Source organism: Pongo pygmaeus, chromosome 3 (genome assembly GCF_028885625.2).
Source record: "Pongo pygmaeus isolate AG05252 chromosome 3, NHGRI_mPonPyg2-v2.0_pri, whole genome shotgun sequence".
NCBI classification, from domain to species: Eukaryota; Metazoa; Chordata; class Mammalia; order Primates; family Hominidae; genus Pongo; species Pongo pygmaeus.
In genome coordinates this window covers 5,185,898-5,205,229 of record NC_072376.2, presented here as the reverse complement: position 1 = coordinate 5,205,229, position 19,332 = coordinate 5,185,898, and the positions used below count along the sequence as shown (strand labels likewise).

General features: G+C 53.7%; 1 protein-coding gene across 4 annotated transcripts in view; it reads left to right on the top strand.

Moving 5' to 3' along the window:
* SORCS2 (sortilin related VPS10 domain containing receptor 2) overlaps positions 1–19,332 on the top strand; it is a 548,409-nt gene that overhangs the window by 477,432 nt on the left and 51,645 nt on the right. For all 4 annotated transcript variants that reach the window (XM_054485673.2, XM_054485672.2, XM_063663495.1 and 1 more), the window contains exons 9-11: positions 2,013–2,192; positions 8,234–8,380; positions 15,520–15,622. In XM_054485673.2, the coding sequence (XP_054341648.1) occupies positions 2,013–2,192; positions 8,234–8,380; positions 15,520–15,622 (430 nt within the window). The remainder of the gene's footprint in view (positions 1–2,012; positions 2,193–8,233; positions 8,381–15,519; positions 15,623–19,332) is intronic.

Here is a 19,332-nt window from a genome sequence, read left to right as displayed (position 1 = left end):
CTGAGGTGAGGAGGGCAGAACAGCCACAAGCCTGCTGCCTCCGGGCACTTCACGTGCCTCCGTGGGCTCTGCATCACCCATCGTCCCACTTCACGCATGGGGACGGCCAGGCTTTAGCACCCTGCCCCGTCATCCTTCCCTGGTTCTGTGTGTCTCGGTGCCAGTCATTTCTGTGTGTTGAATTTCGGTCCATAGATACAGGACTGCGGCTCCTGCCACTGTGGGGTCCTCTCTGCCTGTGGGCTGCATGGTAGCTGCAAAATAGCAACACTTGGCCGGGCGCGGCGGCTCACGCCTGTAATCCCAGCACTTTGGGAGGCCGAGGCGGGCGGATCACGAGGTCAGGAGATCGAGACCATCCTGGCTAACACGGTGAAACCCGTCTCTACTAAAAATACAAAAAATTAGCCGGGCTTGATGGTGGGCGCCTGTAGTCCCAGCTACTCGGGAGGCTGAGGCAGGAGAATGGCGTGAACCCGGGAGGCAGAGCTTGCAGTGAGCCGAGATCGTACCACTGCACTCCAGCCTGGGTGACAGAGCGAGACTCCATCTCAAAAAATAAAAATAGCAACACTTTCCTTTTCTGCACAGCCCTTGGGGCTGCATAGCGCAGGGAACAGGCAGAGCAGTGAGGGGAAGGGGCCAGGCCTCAGCATTCAGGAGTCCAGCCCGGCCCTGAGCCACCTGCCAGGGCAGCTTCTTCCTCACTCTCCACTGAAAACTGAGCTCCACTGGACAGAATCAGGATTTGATCTGTTATTGTACAGAAAAAAAAAAAAAAAAGCCCTTCCCTAGGCCCTCCCATCAGATGAGAACATGTGAAGGGAGCCATCCCCAAGCGTCCCAGCCACAGCCACACCGTTGGGAGGGGCGGCTCTGCAGGTGGGGCCGGCTGGGCCCTCCTCTGCCACCCGTCCTCTGTCCCTGGACCTTGGCACTGTGTTCTCAGAGGGTGATGACGTTCCAGAGTGAGAGAAGGCAAAGGAACAGAGGTGGGAGGGAAGCTGGTTAGGGCTTCAAAATGGGCCTCTCCGGACCCCTTTACTCGTGCCTCCCACACGCATTTGGTGCTGGCTGGGCAAGAAAAGAAAACAAGAAACTGAGGTATTCCTGGTTTTCCTTTTTATTCTATTGGGTTTTGGCTGCTTTCTGAGTTTAAAAACCTGGGACAGAACCCAAAGACCACTGCCCTGAGCCCACTCCAGAGCTGCCCAACACAGTTGCTTCCGAATGGAAACCAAGGCTGGGGACTTTGCCCTGGCTGCGCTTTAACCTCTGAGACTACCTTACAGGGTCCTGGTGGGGCTTCTTCTCTGCCTCCCCCTCCAGACCGTGCCCCCAGGGCTCAGGGCTGGCAGGGACCGGCACAGGGGGACTGGGAGGGAGTCTGGCACATGTACAGGTGCGGATAGTGTCCCCGGACAATGAAGCTTGAGTGGATGAACCCACGGCGCCTCCCTGCAGGTCGCAGAGGACAGGGCCACACCTGGCTCCCCATTGCACTCAGGGCCTTCCTAGGCATCCGGTGGCTGGGAAGTATCTGGCATGGAGTGGGTGCTTCCCAAATGTGTGTTGAATGAAGAAGGGAGCAGAGACTCCCCTGGGCTGTGGATAGGAGAGGGAGGGGCTCCAGCCCTCACCCCCTGGAATCAACCATCTGGGGGTGCGTGGAGGAAGAACTCCACCTCCCCACTGTTGGATGGATGGACAGACGGCCTGATGTGTGACCAGGACGAGGAGATGTCCCCAGGCTACCCTCCCATAACCCAGCTTAGAGCGTCCCAACACCATCCCCATTTTAGAGATGGGGCAATGGAGGCCCAGGGAGGTGAGGGGACTTGTCCAAGACCACAGAGCCCAGAGCAGCCGAGCCAGGAGGCAAATCTAGGCCAGGCTGGCTCCAGGAGAGCCCGGGGTCTTCCCCACCCTCACAGCCTGTGCAGCTGGCTTCTTCCTCCCTCGCGCGGCCCCCAGCCTGGCTCTGACCCTGTGCTCCCTGCACATCCCCACAGGATCTGCAGATCATCAGCACGGACGAGAGTCAGGTATTCGTGGCGGTGCAGGAGTGGTACCAGATGGACACCTACAACCTGTACCAGTCGGACCCGCGGGGCGTGCGCTACGCGCTGGTGCTGCAGGATGTGCGCAGCTCACGGCAGGCGGAGGAGAGCGTGCTCATCGACATCCTGGAGGTGGGTCCAGCGTGGGTGTTGGCCCGGTCTGCCGCCGACCCCCTGCCCTCTCACCCCACCTCTTCCTTCCCCCTCCCCTCCCACCTGTCTACAATGCTGTCTCAGGGGTCTGCACACATCTTCTCTAAACAGCCAAATATTCTAGGCTTTGCTGGCCAAGAGCCTATTATATAGATATTTTTAGAGAAAGAGAATTTCCTTCTTGAGGAAATTCGAAATACAATGATCATTGAGTACAAGTTTTTGTCATGAGAAGAATGGAATTCTTTGAGGAAATAACATTTTACTGACTTGGGTTCAGCCTGAGTGTTCTCTACCAGCTCCCTCACAAGCCCTCATCAGATGTCCTGGGCTGGGGTCACCCCTGAGGGCAGTGCTTCTCTCTGAGTGCCCCATCTCTCTCTCTCTCTCTCTCTCACTCTCCCTCTCCCTCTCTCTCTCTGCCCCAGCCCCTTTGTCTCCTCCTTCCTCTCCCTCTGTGTATCTGAAGTCTACCTTTCTCTCTCTCTCTCTCTCTCCCTCTCCTCTCCACCCCAGCCCCTTCGTCTCCTCCTTCCTCTCCCTCTGTGTGTCTGAAGTCTGCCTTTCTCTCTCTCTCTCTCTCTTCATCCCAGCCCCTTCATCTCCTCCTTCCTCTCCCTCTCTGTGTCTGAAGTTGGCCTCTCTCTCTCTCTCTCTGTCTCTCTCGCACTTGCTTGCTCTCACTTGCTCGCACTCACTCTCGCTCTTGCTCTCTCTGTCTCCCTAGAACCCAGCCCTCCGCCCTCCCTCCTGCCACTTCTCTCGCCACATACGAAGCTCTGGCCTCCCCTCCTGGGTTGCCATCTAAGCTCGGATGGGAGCCTTCCTCGCTGCCCTCCTGGGTCCCCCCTCGGCCTCCCGTGTGAGCCTCCACTGACCCCAGAGAATGCCCCGTGCATCGCACCACTGTGGCTTCATTTCCAGCTGGATCCCTGCAGCAGCCCCGCCCCGGCCAGGCCACTCACACGCCTCTTCTTTGTTCCTGAGATGCCATGGCCAGCGAGGGGGGCTACTTGACCCATTTACAGGCCAGAAAACTGAGGCTCAGAGAAGGCAAATGACCTGCCCAGGCAGACCCAGACTTAAGCAGGAAAACCAGGACCGGCCCAGGCCTGTCTGCTTTGAGCCTGGTGCCCTCCTCTTGGGACCCCTCTCAGTTGTTCACCACCAAGCTCCTTCCTCTTGCCTATGGGGACACCCTCCCAGTGGCCCATTGACGCAGGCTGGGAGAGTGTCCCGTGGGTGGCCAGTGGACCCTGGGCAGGCAGTGGCATTGACAAGCTTGTGAGTGGGAGGCACCAGGCTCAGCATTCATCCCTCTCTTGACAGCAGCAGCAGAACTGTGGTCCCCAGGAAAGTCACAAATGGAACCATTTGTTTGCAATAATAACCCATTTGTCAGGGTTCATCTCCCCAGCAGACAATGCAGATGCAGCCTTACTGCCAAAAGCCCCCCGCAGGCGGCCCTCCTCCACCTGCTAGGCAGTGCCCACACCCACCCCTAGTGTCCCAAAGGCCCTGCCCTCTGAGCCTCTAGGAGGGGACTGGTTCCAGCACAGACCTGCCTCTGGAAGGCAGTGGGCAGGTGGTGATGGGATGGGAAGTGTGCCAAGAACAGGGTGGGGTGGGGCTCCACGGCCAACCTGTCCACAGGCATCTGTGATGCCTGCACAACTGCATGCCATGTTCTGGGCCCTGCCCTCGGGACACAGGCTGGATACGACATGCACCATTCATCCCTCATGAAGCAGGAAGACGGCTCCCACCTGTGGTTCTGACTGAGAGTGCTGGGGCCTGGAGACACAGCACAGGGGTGGTTGGCCAGCCTGGGGCAGGAGTCAGGGAGTGCTTCCTGGAGGAGGCTGAGCAGGAGTTAGCCAGGTGAGGAAGGAGCTCAGAGCCACACACAGAGGCCTCAAGGCAAGAGGAAGCAAGGAGCCAGAAGAGGTTCACAGTGGCCCGGTCCAAAGGCGACACCCACCATCCACCAACTGGGTGCCCTCCCAAGGGATGGCCCTTCTCTGAAAACCATCAAACATGGGTCACAGCTGGTGGTTACAAGCACAACTCTGGAGGCTGACTGCCCGAGGTTCAGGTCCATGAACTGGTATGTATTTGCTGTGTGACCATAGGTGGGTTTCTTAACCTCTCTGTGTTTCCCTATGTGCAACAGGGATGGTAGTAGCACCTTCCTCACAGGGTTGCTGTGAGGTTTAAGGCTGTCACTCCTATTAAACAGGCAGAGCAGTGCCTGTTTCCAAGTGAGCACTCACTTTGTTTTCCCAGCACTTGCCCTTTCTGGGGATCAGGGATAATTCATGGTGGGGCTAATTCATGGTGGGGCTGGCACCTGAGTCTCACTGCACACGGCCAGTACTGTTGCTGTCGTGGTTGTTGTGCACCCAGCAGCACATCCAGGAAAAAATGTTTGGTACAGACGGCACAGGGAGGTACTGCCTCGGAAGGCTGTGAGGGTCTCTCCCCCTGCAGGGCACAACCCAGGTTTGAGGCAAGACAGCAAACCTTTCCTAGGCTCCTCTTTTGCTGGAGCTTGGGTTATGAATGGGGACTTAGGGGACGTAGCCCTGTCCCCTGCCCCCAAGGAGCCCTGGCCACAGGCATCATAATGGGCTGAATGGTGGCCCCGAAATAGGCATGGAAATGGTGGCCCACATCCTAATACCCAGGCCCTGCAATGTGACCTTATTTGAAAAGGGATTTTTGCAACGTCGTGAAATGAAAGACTCAAGCACTCAAGAGATCATCCCAAATTATCCAAGGGGCTCTAAATGCAATCACAAGTGTCCTTATCAGAGACAGGAGAGGAGCCACAGGCACACAGAGAGGCCCCATGGAGACAGAGGCAGAGACTGCGGCCGCACGCCAGGGAGGGCTGGAGGCGCGGAGCTGGAAGGGGCAGGAAAGGTCCTTCCCTGGAGTCTGCAGAGGGAGCGCAGCCCTGCCCACGCCTTGATTTTGGACTCTAGCCTCCAAGAGAATGAATTTCTGTTGTCTGAAGCCACACAACTTGTGGGACTTTTTTTTACAGCGGACACAGGGATGAATACGGCTGTGATATAGGCAGTTATGCAGAGACACACTGATATTCTAAGCTGATGCTCGGCCGATCAGACCCACCCGGGGGCCTTGGCCTATATCTGGATCCATGTTATTTATTGCTGAGCATTTTCATGGAGACCCAGCTGGGATATAAAATGGCAATTACCCAATAACACAAACCATCATGGGCAAATCAGCCTTCTACCTGCCCTGAGGACAGCAGAAAGGCATCTGCACCAAGCACTGGACAGGGCAGAAGCCCTCTGGGTGATGTCCCTGGGTCCCCATCCTGCCTGCCTTGTCGGGGTTCTATGAGCTTGTAAGACACAAAGACTTGCGACACATTCCCCAGGCCTCCCTTCAGCTGCAGACCACACAGCAAAGGATGTGCAGCCATTTGCTGGGTGTGCGGCTGGTCCGAAGTCTAGCACAGAGGGACCTGTCTGCAGCCAATCTATAGCCAACACTCACGCTCATACTCATACTCACACACACAGACACAGGCTCACACACATGCACATGATCCGCCCTCTCCCAGCCCCCGGCAGCTCATCTCCTGCAGACCAAGCCCGGAGTCTGGAGAGAACTCAAGACCCCTGTGACATGGAGTCCTGGGTTTCTGCAGGGCCTGCACTTGGTACCACATCTCACAAAGAAGCTGGACTCTGGGCCAGGGGCCCCATCTGTAGTCATTGAGTCGAGTGAGCAGGAGACAGAGTGATGCCACATGGGCAAGAAAGAGCTGGCTCCTCCCAGCCCCTGGGACTGTCTGCCCAGCAGGACCATTGATGAAGCTTCTTCTGCAGAGATGAAGGCTACCCCCTAGACCACAGCATCCTATGCAGATAATACAGGCAGCTGGATGCTCTGTGCATGGATTTGCCATATGTATGGCATTCCCTAGAAATTCTGGGAGGGTGCTTGCAGTGTGATCCACTTGGCTCCTGACTCTCTGCCTGTGTTGATAAGACCTGGTGGGTCCCAAGGAAAAGAGCCTGCCCTGCCCCCCAACTCCCACATCCAATGAAGGCAGCCCTGAGTCTCTGAGAGCCAACTCCGAGGGTAACCTAAAAAAGCCACAGCCATCAGTGGGAAGCAAAAGATCTGTACCACTCTGTGCCTGTCCCAACCTTGCACTTTGAAACAGATAACTTGTTTGCTAGTTTCCCAGCTCCACAGATGGATTTTACCCAGAGCTCACCCACATCTGGTTTAGATGACTCAGATGATAAGATTTGGAACTTTTGATCTGGTGATATTTAGATGAGACATTTGACTTTGAATGAATGCCGTAATGAGATGAGAACTTTGGAAACCTTGATGGGGTGAATGTATTTTGCTTGAAGACTGGTGTGTGTCCTTGGGGGTCAGAGGAGGGATTGTGCTGGAGAGAATAGTGCCCCCCTCAAAGATGGCCACATCCCGAGCCCCAGAACCTGCATGTATGTTACCTTATGTGGCAGAGGAGGAGTGAGGTTGCAGAATGAATTAAGGCTGCTCATCAGCAGACAGGAAGATGACCTGGGTTATCTGGAGGGGCCTAGTGTCAGCACATGGGTCCTTAACATTGGAAGAGGTAGGCAGGAGACAGTCAGAGAAGATGTGATGGTGGAAACACGGTCAGAGAGATGCAGCGTTGCTGGCTTTGAAGATGAAGGAAGGGGCCATGAGCCAAGGGATGCTGGTGCCTCTAGAAGCTGGAAAAGGCAAGGAAAGGGAAGCTCCTCTGGAGCCTCCAGAAAGGAATGTGATTCTACTGACACTTGACTGCAGCCGCATGCCAGGCTTCTGCCCTCCAGAGCTGTGGGAGAATACCTGTGTGTTGTCTGAAGCCACTGGGTTTGTGACTGTCTGTTATAGCAGCTGCAGGAAGCTCAGACCCCAGTCTGCTGGTTTCATCATCATGGCTGCTGTTCTCCCCGTGAGGACCTGCTGGAGTTGTGAGAATTCAGTGAGAGGACACATATTAAGCTCAATGCCTGTAACATAGAAGCACTTAATAACTGTATGCCAGCCATTACTATCCTAACTGGAATCTTTGGCTATGGGCCTTTGGGCAGGTTGCACCCCCTCTGAGCCTCAGTTTCTCATGGTGCATGCTGCATACACAGGTGCAGAAACAGCTTCTGGCCTGGCACACAGGAGGCCTTGACAAGTGGTGGGCATTCTTATGCCTCTTCACACCACACTAGTGGGTCTTGATAAATATGGGTCAAAACCCTCCATGAAATAAGGAACTTGCAGGAAAAGACCCTCTCTGGGAGTAAACCACTCGGTTGAACTATGTGAAGTTGCTGATAGTTGCACGTTTCTTATAGGTCAACTTAGTAACCACTCTTGGATATGTTTGGGTCACTGCCATGGGCCTCTTAGGAAACCTTGAGAAAGGGACCAGGTTAGCCCTGAGCAATGAAGGCAAGTGGAGCCCTGTCCCAGGTGTTCTAGGGGAAGCATGGACCCTCCTGTCTTCATTCCTTGGCATGTTTGTATGGGGATTGAGCTGGGGGTCCCCAGAGGCAAGCCCAGAGGCAATTCTATTGGTCCAGGATGCATGGTCCAACAGAAACAAGAGGGGTTGGGGGGATCTGAGCTCTGAATCAGGACCTCTGAGGCAAGGATGGGGTGACTCTGAGGGACAGGCAGGTCAGGGCTCCAGAACCCCACTTGCCATCTGATGGTTGGTGTCTGGACCTGGGAGAACAGCTCAGCACCATGAAGATCATTCAGGCTTCAAAGCTAGACAGAACTAGCTTCCCATTAAAACTGGGGCCAGAGTCTTGAATCCCTGGCCCCTCTAAACCTCACTCACCTCTGGAATGTGTCTCAGCTGCTGGCCATTGTGACTGTGAGATGAGGCCACATGTGCAGAGCACTTTAGCAAGGGGCTGGAGCACGGTGGATACTTGGTCATCAGAGTGCTCCAGTGTAAGGTTACTGTCCTGCTTTTATTTTTGTCCCAGGTCAGAGGGGTGAAAGGAGTCTTCCTGGCAAACCAAAAAATTGATGGGAAAGTGATGACGCTTATAACCTACAACAAGGGCCGCGACTGGGATTACCTGAGGCCACCCAGCATGGACATGAATGGAAAACCAACCAACTGCAAGCCTGTAAGTACCTCTGCTCACATCACACACCGTCCTTGGAGTGGATGCTAGATATGACTTCAGTAATCAAGAAGGTCAGAAGTGCTGATGTCTGAGAAGGACCATCTGAGACACGTGAACCACCTATTTCTGCTGGGTGTGGTAGAGAGGGTCAAATGAAACTCCTTGTTTTACAGAAAAGTTAATTGGAGGTCAGAGAGGGAAGTATATCAGTTTTTGACACAGAATTGCCATGCAGTAAACCACCCAAAACAACAACATTTATTCCCAAGATCTACAGGTGGGCTCAGCTGGGCGGCTCTGCTGACTTTGTCTGGGCTCAGCTGGGCGGCTCTGCTGACTTTGTCTGGGCTCAGCTGGGCGGCTCTGCTGACCTTGTCTGGGCTCAGCTGGGCGGATCTGCTGATCTTGTCTGGGCTCATCTGGGCGGCTCTGCTGACCTTGTCTGGGCTCAGCTGGGCGGATCTGCTGATCTTGTCTGGGCTCATCTGGGCGGCTCTGCTGACCTTGTCTGGGCTCAGCTGGGCGGATCTGCTGATCTTGTCTGGGCTCATCTGGGCGGCTCTGCTGACCTTGTCTGGGCTCAGCTGGGCGGATCTGCTGATCTTGTCTGGGCTCATCTGGGCGGCTCTGCTGACCTTGTCTGGGCTCAGCTGGGCGGATCTGCTGATCTTGTCTGGGCTCATCTGGGCGGCTCTGCTGACCTTGTCTGGGCTCAGCTGGGCGGATCTGCTGATCTTGTCTGGGCTCAGCTGGGTGGCTCTGCTGATCTTGTCTGGGCTCAGCTGGGTTGCTCTGCTGATCTTGTCTGGGCTTGCTCATATGTCAGGGAGTGGACTGATTTAGGCTGGTCTCTGCTCTGCACATCTTGCATCCTTCTCCTGGAACCAGCTTAATTCTCATGGTGATACCAGAAGTACAAGAGGATAAACAGAAACAGGCAGGTACATTTCAAGCCTGCTGGTACATCTGCTAAATCTTACTGGTCAACATCAAGGACCTGGGAATTGTACTCTGCCCATGGGAGTGAGGGCCGAGGAGCAGACACTTGCTTCTAATCTGCCATGGAAGGCAGTGTCCCATCACACTGCCAGTAAGTGATAGAGCTGGGCCAGAGTTCAGACATCCTGAGCCCCAAAGCTGGTCCACTATCCCAGGGGCACCTTTCTACATGAATAGAAGTGTTGACTGCCTGAGTCCTTGGTTGCCTAGAGTGGGGAGGGATCTCTCAAAGTAGCTGGGACTCTTGCCAGCTCTCATGTGGCTACCAGGGATCCAGGTGGTGCAGAGGCCCATGCTGGTGAGGAAGGAGAGACAGAGCTGTAAGGAGCCCTGATCCTAGCTAAGGTGAGCACTCAGCTGCCAGGGACCAGTGGATGCAAGGGAGGAAGAAGCTAAATGGGCCAAGAGAATCTGACCAGGCTTCTCACTCCCCTTCCAACACCCCCGTGAGACCTGGCCTCTCCCGGGGCTTCTCTCCTTGCATACCACAGGGAGCTCACCACCACCAGCATCCCTGCCCCTTCCTAGGTGCTGGGCAACTCAGGGTGGGAGAAGGGTCTAGTGTTGGAGCTGCACAGAGCTGCAGTCTTAGCCCACTGACTATGTGATCTTGGCTACATCAACCAGTGCCTCTGAGCCTCTGTTGAAAAGGGAGGAAGATGATAAACATCCCTGTGGCATTGGAGTGAGGATGAGATGAAAGAATGCAGAGACCGGCCTATGCCTGACATGTAGCAAGCCGCAAGGAAGAGCCAATCCCTTCCCTTCCAAGCCCTCCCTCTTTCTATGCTGTCCCCAAGGCCTAGAATGCCCTTTCCCTTTTCCTCATCCAGCAAGCTCCTACTAACACCTGAAAACCCTACCCACATGTTCCCTCCACTGAGGAGCCCTTCACTGGGCATACTGCTTCTCTGTTTCCCACTGTCACCCATAAGCCCTTCTTAGAGACTGCACACTGGGGACACCTGAAACCACCCATCACTCTTCCTTAGCTTTCTCATGTGTAAAATAGAAAGAACAAAAGTACCCGTTTGACAGGTTTATATTCAGCAAATCTGCGTGAGCACTTGCAATGTGCCTGGCACTGTTCTGCAGGCTCAGAACACACCAACCAACCAACAAAACAGAAGACATTCCCTGTCTTCCTGGGATTCCACCTGGCACACAGCAGGGCTCAGAAAATGGTGAGCCCCCTCCCCGCTGCCACCACCAACCCCAGTGTTGGCCCATGGAGGCCGTGGTACTAAGAGGGGAGCAATTCCTCCTCCCAGAGAGCCCTGACCTGGGAGCCAGGGCGGGACTCTGTGGCCCCCAGGGCAACCCCTTGCCCTAAGCTGAGGCTTGAGCTCTGACTCGCGAACACTCACCTCTCAGGGGCCCGCTGCCCACCTTTGCTCAAGCCCCGCTCCTGCTGATAACACCTGTCGACCTGTGTGGAGAATTAATTACCTGCCCTTTGTAAAAACGCTTCCCAGAACAGAATTGCTGTGAAAGGGCTAATTTTTGTATCATCATCGGCAAAGTTAAGCCATATTAATGTGTCAAAGCAAGTTTTTGCTAAGAATAGATTCTTGTCTGCAATTATGCAGCTCAGTGAGGAGATAACCTCAGTGAGATTTATGTCCTGGCCTTGAAATAATGAAATAGGAGCAAACTGGTGAGCGTGCGGCCCCAGGCAGGCATACGGGAACCCGACTGGGCACGGGAGAATGCAGAGCCAAGTGCACGGAGCCCACGTGGGCACAACAGACATCAAATTACAGCCTCGCGGGCTGGGCACAGTGGCTCACACCTGGAATCCCAGCACTTTGGGAGGCCGAAGCAGGCAGATCACCTGAGGTCGGGAGTTTGAGACCAGCCTGGCCAACGTGGTGAAACCCCATCTCTACTAAAAATACAAAAATTAGCGAGGCTTGGTGGCACATGCCTGTAATCCCAGCTACTTGGGAGGCTGAGGCAGGAGAATCACCTGAACCTGGGAGGTGGAGGTTGCAGTGAGCCAAGATTGTGCCGCTGCACTCCAGCCTGGGTGACAGAGTGAGATTCTATCTCAAAAATAAATAAATTAAAAAAATTTTATATATATGTGTGTATATATGTATAAGTGTATATATGTGTATATGTGTATATATACATATATACGTATATATGTGTGTATATATGTATATATACGTATATATGTGTGTATATGTGTATATATACGTATATATGTGTGTATATATGTATATATACGTATATATGTGTGTGTATATATGTATATATACGTATATATGTGTGTATATATGTATATATGTATATATATGTGTATATACGTGTGTGTATATATATGTATATATGACAGCCGCATGGCTCAGAAGGCCTGGGCTATCCTGTGTGTGTGGCCATGGCATCTCCAAGGGTGAAAGTGCAGGGGCAGGACAAGTTGGGCCACTCACAGGACCTCCTGACTGTGTCCCTCCTACAGCCACACAGCCTCTCAATGAATGGGCAAACTGTACCTGAGGACTTGGCGCTCATAAAAGTGATGCCTGATTATTGCGGAATGCTTGGAAGATACAGAAAGGTATAAAAAGGGAAATAAGGTATCACCAGAATCACACCATCCAGAAAAACAATAACTGGGTATTTTTGTTCTTTACAGTCTTTTCGCTCATACACACGTTACGAAGTTGACATTGGGATCCCACACGTGTGTGATTTTTCAGCCCTCTGTTTTTCTCTTAACTCTGGGTCACGAATCTGCCCAAGCCGCTTGACCAGTGCCCTGTCTGGGGATACCTCCTTCCCTCAGTGGGGAAATGCAGGGATGGCTTTAGCAGAGGAGTGGCATGATCAGGTCTGTTTTAGGGTGATCCAGCTTCATTGGAAGGAGGTTTTGAATCTGTTTGCATCTTGAATTCAGCGTAAAACTTCATTCACTGTACTGTCCATGGCCGCTCTTCTGAGGCGTGTGGCTGCGGTGAACGCTGGGCATCCGGGTGGCTGGTGCTGCATCTCCCGGCCCTGGTCCGTCTGGTAGGCTTTGATGATTTGCTAGACACTTCTTTAGGGCACCCTGTGGCCTCTATGTGCCAAACAGGCAAAGAAGGGAGAATCCTGGGACCGCGTGAGCCCCCAGCTTGGCCTGCCTCCAGCCCTTCAGGGACCTGGGCCCGCCTCAGTCAACACTGGAGCATTCTGCACGGACTCCCAGGGGGTCTCCTGTCCTCGTCCTGGGTGGCCTCGGAGGAAGCTCCATCTCTGACCACATGCACCCAAGGCGGGTTCTGGGGCTCCTGATGCGCACTGGTCTGCCACCTGTGCAGGGCGTCCCGGTGCCCTGCAGGCAGGCACCTCCAGGCCTGCCGACATTGTCCTTCCTTTCGCCTGGTGGCCAGGCTCACATGGGAGTGCGTGTGTCAGACACCAGCACGGCGCCTGCAGCTGCCTCAGAGGCTGGGGGAGACGTCTATTTGGCTGTCAGCGGGCCCCAAGGCGAATGCAAAAGGGTTCATAGTGCCACCTGTGTTCACCAGTGGCCTGCAGGCCATAATTGGCCACCCCACAGGGAACCCTGAGGAGGGTTCCACTTCTCTGGCCTGAGTGCCAGGCAACCAGGATAGGCCACTAGTGGTGAGGGGTGGGGAGAGATAGCTAGGGTTTGTGAAGCAGCACCCTCTAATTCAACTCTGCCCACTGTGCACGCAGCAAGTGACCAGATGTGCACAGCTCATCGGGGGAATGGGAGAGGTTGACGGAGACCAACCCATGAGCTCTGGCCTTCCAGGAAACCTAGAACAGCAAAGCATGGCAGAGCTAGGGCGGCCTCTGCCGGGCACACCGCTGCTGGGGACTCCCGCACCACACCCCTGCTGAGCTCCTTCTGATTAGAGCTGGCTTCTGCAGTGCAGAAGCCCAACTCTGCCTACCAAGATCACAGCAGCCTCCCTCGTCAGCAAGCCGCTTCTGTCTTTCTGCATGAGCTATCTGGGGCGGGCGGGGGGCGGGGAGCAGGAGGGTAGGACTGAAAGGTGCCAGCAAGTCTATTCACTCACAGGCCTGCTTTTCCACTGTAAGAAATCAGAAGAATCTATTGCAGCGGGCAACGTCTTAACACCTCACAGGTTTTCAGTGGGGCCCATTTGTCGCCATTCGATCCAGGTGTTTCTGGAACCCTCAGATGGCTCTCCAGGGGTGACACAGTGCCCAGGTTCCTGCCACCTGGGGCCTTGTGGTATTCAGCTCGGGGCTTCCCAGGTTCCCTTGGGGATGGTCTCAGTCCCTCAGTCATCTTCAGGATGTGCCTCTACAATGGACACGGGGCCACCTTTCAGCTGAATTTTCAACCTTTCTTTTTTTTGGTTTTTAACAGCTTCGTTGAGATCTCACATCCTCCACACTTCACCTTTCAAATGCATAGTTCAGTGGCTTTTAGTCTATTCACAGAGTTGTGCCACCATCACCACTGTCCCTTTTAGGACATTTTCACCACCCAAAAAAAGAAGCCCCCAATCCTTAGCTGTCACCTCCCTATCCCCCATCAGCCTCCAGCCCCTGGCAACCACCAGTCCGTTCCTGGCTCTATAGATTCCCTGCTCCGGGCGTTGCTCATGGGTGAATCGTACAACATGTAGTACAACCAGTACATCTGTTAAACCCTAGAGCAGACAAACAAAATCCGTCTGCCAACTGCGGCCACCACCTGGTCGCATCTTATCGAAGTCAATATCCAATTTCCTGAATGGTTTAACTTTTAAGTTAGGGTCACCTGTGTAAAACGTAAGCCATTCATGGGCCAGAAGAAAGTGTTATAAAGAGATGAAATGAAGAGAGAAGATATCTCTGACGTGTTGTTAGTAGATGATATGACACCGCAATGACGAGGGGATTCTGGAATGACCCTTGCAGAGCGGGTCAGCAGGCCTCACCGTCACCGTCTTCATTTTGCAGATAAGGAAACTGAGCCCCAAGGCTGCCCAGAAAATTAGTGGTGCCTCCTAAGTTACAATTTGGATCTCTGAGTACCCAGTTCTAGGGTATTTCTAAGCTGGAGATTTTTAACGAAAAAAAATAATTTGAAGGCGGCAAATACAATGTTTATCATTCTTATAAGTAAACAATTAGGCAGTACCTTGCCCAGGGGAAGAGCTGGATCCCAGAGCTGTGCCATATTAATCCAATATCCTGTGAAGCAGAGGTTATTGCCCCATCTCACAGAGAAGAAAGAAAGGCACAGAGAGGCTAAGCATTTTTCCTAAGGCCACACCACCATTTAGAGGAGGTACGAGGAGTCCAAGCCCTGCCCTTTCTGTGACCAGCCTGAGGATTGTACTGCCTCACTTCACCCTATGGAGTTCCCTGACTTGGGGAAATTAGGAAGGCTGAGCCCAGAGTCATTACCCCACAAAGCCTTTCAGCATCTGTTGGTTCAGTGGGGTCTCTGGTGGTGCACCTATGTCCCCAAGGAGGGCTTGGCCAGCCAGACCTCTGAGACCCAGTATCTCAGGCTGCCAGAGGGAGATCCAGAGGAATGGGGTCTCCAGAGCCAGCCCCCTGGAGCTCTTGCACACTTAACCTACCCCTGTGTATCTCAAAGTGGGAGGGTCTTACGGGGTGACCCCAGCTGTCCTCTGATGCCAGGGATACTGTGGTCACATAAGAGGCTCCCAATAAAGGTTCTGGTAGGTGAATGAATGAGTATGAGCTTGGGCTGTGCAGGCTCCAGGAATCACATCCCACTGCCCGGCACTGCACATGGGAGCCATGTTGGGGAACCACCTGCCAGGACCGATGCCCAAGAGCCCTCAGTGGGAGAAGCCCCAGCAGCTGCATCCATGAGCAAAGGCACCAAACCCAGGGGCTGCGGGGGTCCCTAATCTAGACTAGGGAACCAACAGATCCTCCCGGGTGCCTCACTGGTGCCCACTTCCCCCTCCCAGGCTGTCAGCACAGCACCTGCTGAAGCTTCCCTTGTCCTTCCCACCCTTTCCATAGAGGTCAGCCTCATACCTGCTTCCCATCCTCCATCTGTTCTTCCAAGGCACTCCTGGCCCAGCCTTCTCTCCCAAAAAGCCACAGGGGCAGATTTGTCATCAGGCTTAGTTTTCCTAAGGATGCTCCTACTCATGTGTTGACAGTTGCCTCCTTTCTCTTCCTTGCAGCCAGACTGCCACCTGCACCTGCACCTGCGCTGGGCAGACAACCCCTACGTATCAGGCACCGTGCACACCAAGGACACCGCCCCAGGCCTCATCATGGGTGCAGGTAGGTGGCTTCCATCACGGGTGGCTGGCAGGTGCCATTACAGCCCAAGAGTACCTCCAATCTCAAGGGTAAAAATGGATGGTCATGGGCCTGAGGCCATAGTATGTCCCTTAGGAGGCAGTACCACTGCATCTCCAGGAAGCTCAGCTCTCATGGCAAATTCTGAGAAATGAATGCATAGCCCAGGGTGGGCATATGATATGTGTTAGCACAATGGAAAGATGGACAGATGGAAGAGTGGATCAATGGATGGATGGATAGATAAATTGATAGACGATGGATGATGGATAGGTGGATGGTGGATGAATGATGGCTGGCTGGATGATGGACAGATGGTGAATGGATGGATTGAGGATGGATAGATGAATGGATGGATGATGGATGATGGATGGATGGATGATAGTGGATGGGTGGTGGATGGATGGATCAGTGGATGGATGAGTGGGTGGATGAATGAGTGGGTGGATGGATGATGTATGATGGATAGATGCTGAATTGATGGATGGATAGATGAATGGATGGATAGATGAATGGATGGATGATACATGATGGATGGATGATGGTGGATGGGTGGTGGATAGGTGGATGGGTGGGTGGGTGGATGGATGAGTGGATAGACGAGTAGATGGATGGATGAGTGGGTGGATGGATGATGGATGGTGGATAGATACTGAATTGATGGATGGATAGATGAATGTATGCATGATGCATGATGGATGGATGATGGTGAATGGGTGGTGGATAGGTGGATGGGTGGGTGGATGGGTGTGTGGATGGATGGATGAGTGGGTGGATGGATGATGAATGATGGATAGATGCTGAATTGATGGATGGATGATGCATGATGGATGGATGATGGTGGGTGGGTGGGTGGATGGATGGATGGATGAGTGGATGAATGGATGAGTGGGTGGATGGATGATGGATAGATGCTGAATGGATGGATGGATAGATGAATGGATGGACGATGCATGATGGATGGATGATGGTGGATGGGTGGTGGACAGGTGGATGGATAGGTGGATGGGTGAGTGGATGGATGGATGAGTGGATGGGTGGATGATAGACGGATGATGGGTGATGGATAGATGGTGAATGGATGGATGGATGATGAATGAACGATGAATGGATAGAAAAACTGATAGATGGGTAGGCGGATCAATGGATGGATGATTTGTATCATGGTTGATATTTATTGGCCCCTGAAGAAAGTTCTAGTTTAGTGGAGGGAGAAAAACAAGTATACAACTAGCACTTTTTTAAAAACCCAAAATTATAATTTTCGTGTTTGTCTCTTCCACTAAACTAGAACATCCAAGATCCTGGTGTACTGATTAAATAATACCATAAAATGAGGTTGATTTGCTTTAGAAGAACCATTCAAAATACCAAGTAGAGCCACCTGTCTGAGGTCACTTGGCTGGTGTGTGGGAGAACAGGGGAAGACTTTGCACATGGGGTCTGTGACAGTCAGACAGGCAGCGTCTCCTGCAGACACCGGACAGCAGAGGCATAGGCCCAGAGCTCACACTTCCTGAACCCAGGACCCCTTCCCTCCATTTCCCCCAGCACCATCTGCCACACAGAGGGGGTGGCTGTGTGGCCAATGGCCAAGGACCATATGGATGTGGACCCCGGTCTCTGAGCTGGACACCGTATCTGACCCTTCACTGTATCCCAGCACCGAGCTGGGGCCTGGCCCAGGGTGGGCCCTCCAAGGCTGTTTATGAATGAGTGAGTGAAGGGACAAGCGAATGAGTGGCCCTGTTGTGATGGCAGGAATGGCCTTCTGGGCAGAAGGGGGAACATGGGGACCCCAAAGGACCAGACCAGAGTGCATGGAGTGGCTGGAGGTGAAGCCTACGTGCAGGGCTGGGTCTGACGGTAGAGACCTGGGCTGTCTAGGGAGGCTGGGCCTTTGCAGCTGGGAAGGGAGGGGACTGTGAACAAAGCCCTTCAGCTTCCGGAGTTCCTCTGCATGCTGTATATGCCCAGGGTCCTAGGCAGTGACAGCCCATCTGGACAGCCTCTGTCTGCCCCCACAATGATCAATGAAAATGTGAGCCATCAGCATCAACGTGAAGCCGCTGACTGCCTATCAGCTTCCATGCACAGACAGGCTCACCACCCACGTTAGACGCCCCCAATCCTGTGCACTTGGTTTACTGGGCTCCTCCATGACAGGGTATTTAAAATGCACTGTCTTGATTTGCTGAAACCCCAAATTCTTGACCAAAATACAAAAGGCATAATTTCCAATGTTTCCACTGCTCAAAGGCCCTGAGAGCCCAGAATGAGGGGCCCGGTCCCCCAACATCTCTCAGTGCACCTGTGAATTGTGCAGGAGTCATGCAGAGCACCGAGAGCAGCCCCCCTCACTCTGTGGGGGTGTCATCACAGCCTTCCTCCCTCCCTGCTTGCCCCCCACTGTCCCTACAAGGGCAGGAGGCACACTTCTATTTTATGCCACTTCTGTTCAATCTTGGCCAGGGCTTTCCTGGAAGGTGGAGCCAGCCATGCAAGGTGGGCCAGTTGATGTGTCCATTGTTTCCATCCTCCTCTCTAGCCCTGAGCATCTTCTGGGAGCAGGAGGAAAAGGCGCATGGGCTGGCTTCACATCTGCTGGCCCGACATGGCTGCCTGCCCTGGCACAGGTCCCAGTGCCATGTGGCCGCACTGCTGGAGGTGGCTGGGGATGATGGCTACCTGTTTCCACAGGGTCGCTCCCCTACCCGCCCTGCCATTCATTCCTGAATTCCATCCCAGAGGCAGGCAGAGAAGAGGGAAAAGCCCCAGGCTCTACGCCTCCCAGATGTAGGACTCTGAGATTTCACTGCACTTCTCCGAGCCTCAGTTTCATCTGCAAAATGAGAGGACAAAACCTCCACTGTAAGGATGAGACAGGGTACGGCAGGAAACCTTCAAGGAAGGTGTGCTCTGCCAGGCTGTCCTCTTATTCAAGGGGACACTGGATACTCCTGCCCCCATGCCAGACACTGCACTGGGTACTGGAAATGAGGGAGATAAGACTCAGCCACTCAGGGTTGAACAGAGGAGCAAGGGGATGAGGACCACAGGGCCAGATGCATCCTGATGCCGAGTGTTCCTACAAGATGGTCCAGGGGGACATAGGGTATGGGCACTCGATTCTGCCCTGGGGTTTGGATTGAGCCTGCTGGACAAATGGGCATCTGCCAAGCCGACACACAGGGAGGACGCTCTAGGCAGAGGGCACCGCGTGTGCAGGGTGGAGGTGGGGGAGTGCCGTGCTGGGGTCTCGAGTTTGAGGAGATGCATTCCAGTCTCTGGGGCCCGTCCTCAGGTCCAGCCTCCAGAGGTCAGACTGCAGAGGGACCCAGAAAGTGGAGCCGTGGCTCCAACTATTAATAGAAGGGAATGGATTTGAGAAGCAAAGACAAAAACTTGACTTCTAACCTCTCGGTGGAGAATCAGCCATTTTGAGCCCAGAAATCAACCAGCCCTGGCCGAGGGTGCCAGTGGCGGGTTCTTCCCGACTGGGCGTGTCACAGGACTGAAGGGCTGGCTCCCTTCTGAGTGCTCCTGTGTTGGAGTCAGTGGCATCTGAAGGATACCTCATCTTCATGCCTTCTTCCTCATCTTCACCCTTTCTTCCTCATCTTTACCCTTTCTTCCTCATCTTCATCCCTTCTTCCTCATCTTCACTCTTTCTTCCCCATCTTCATCCTTTC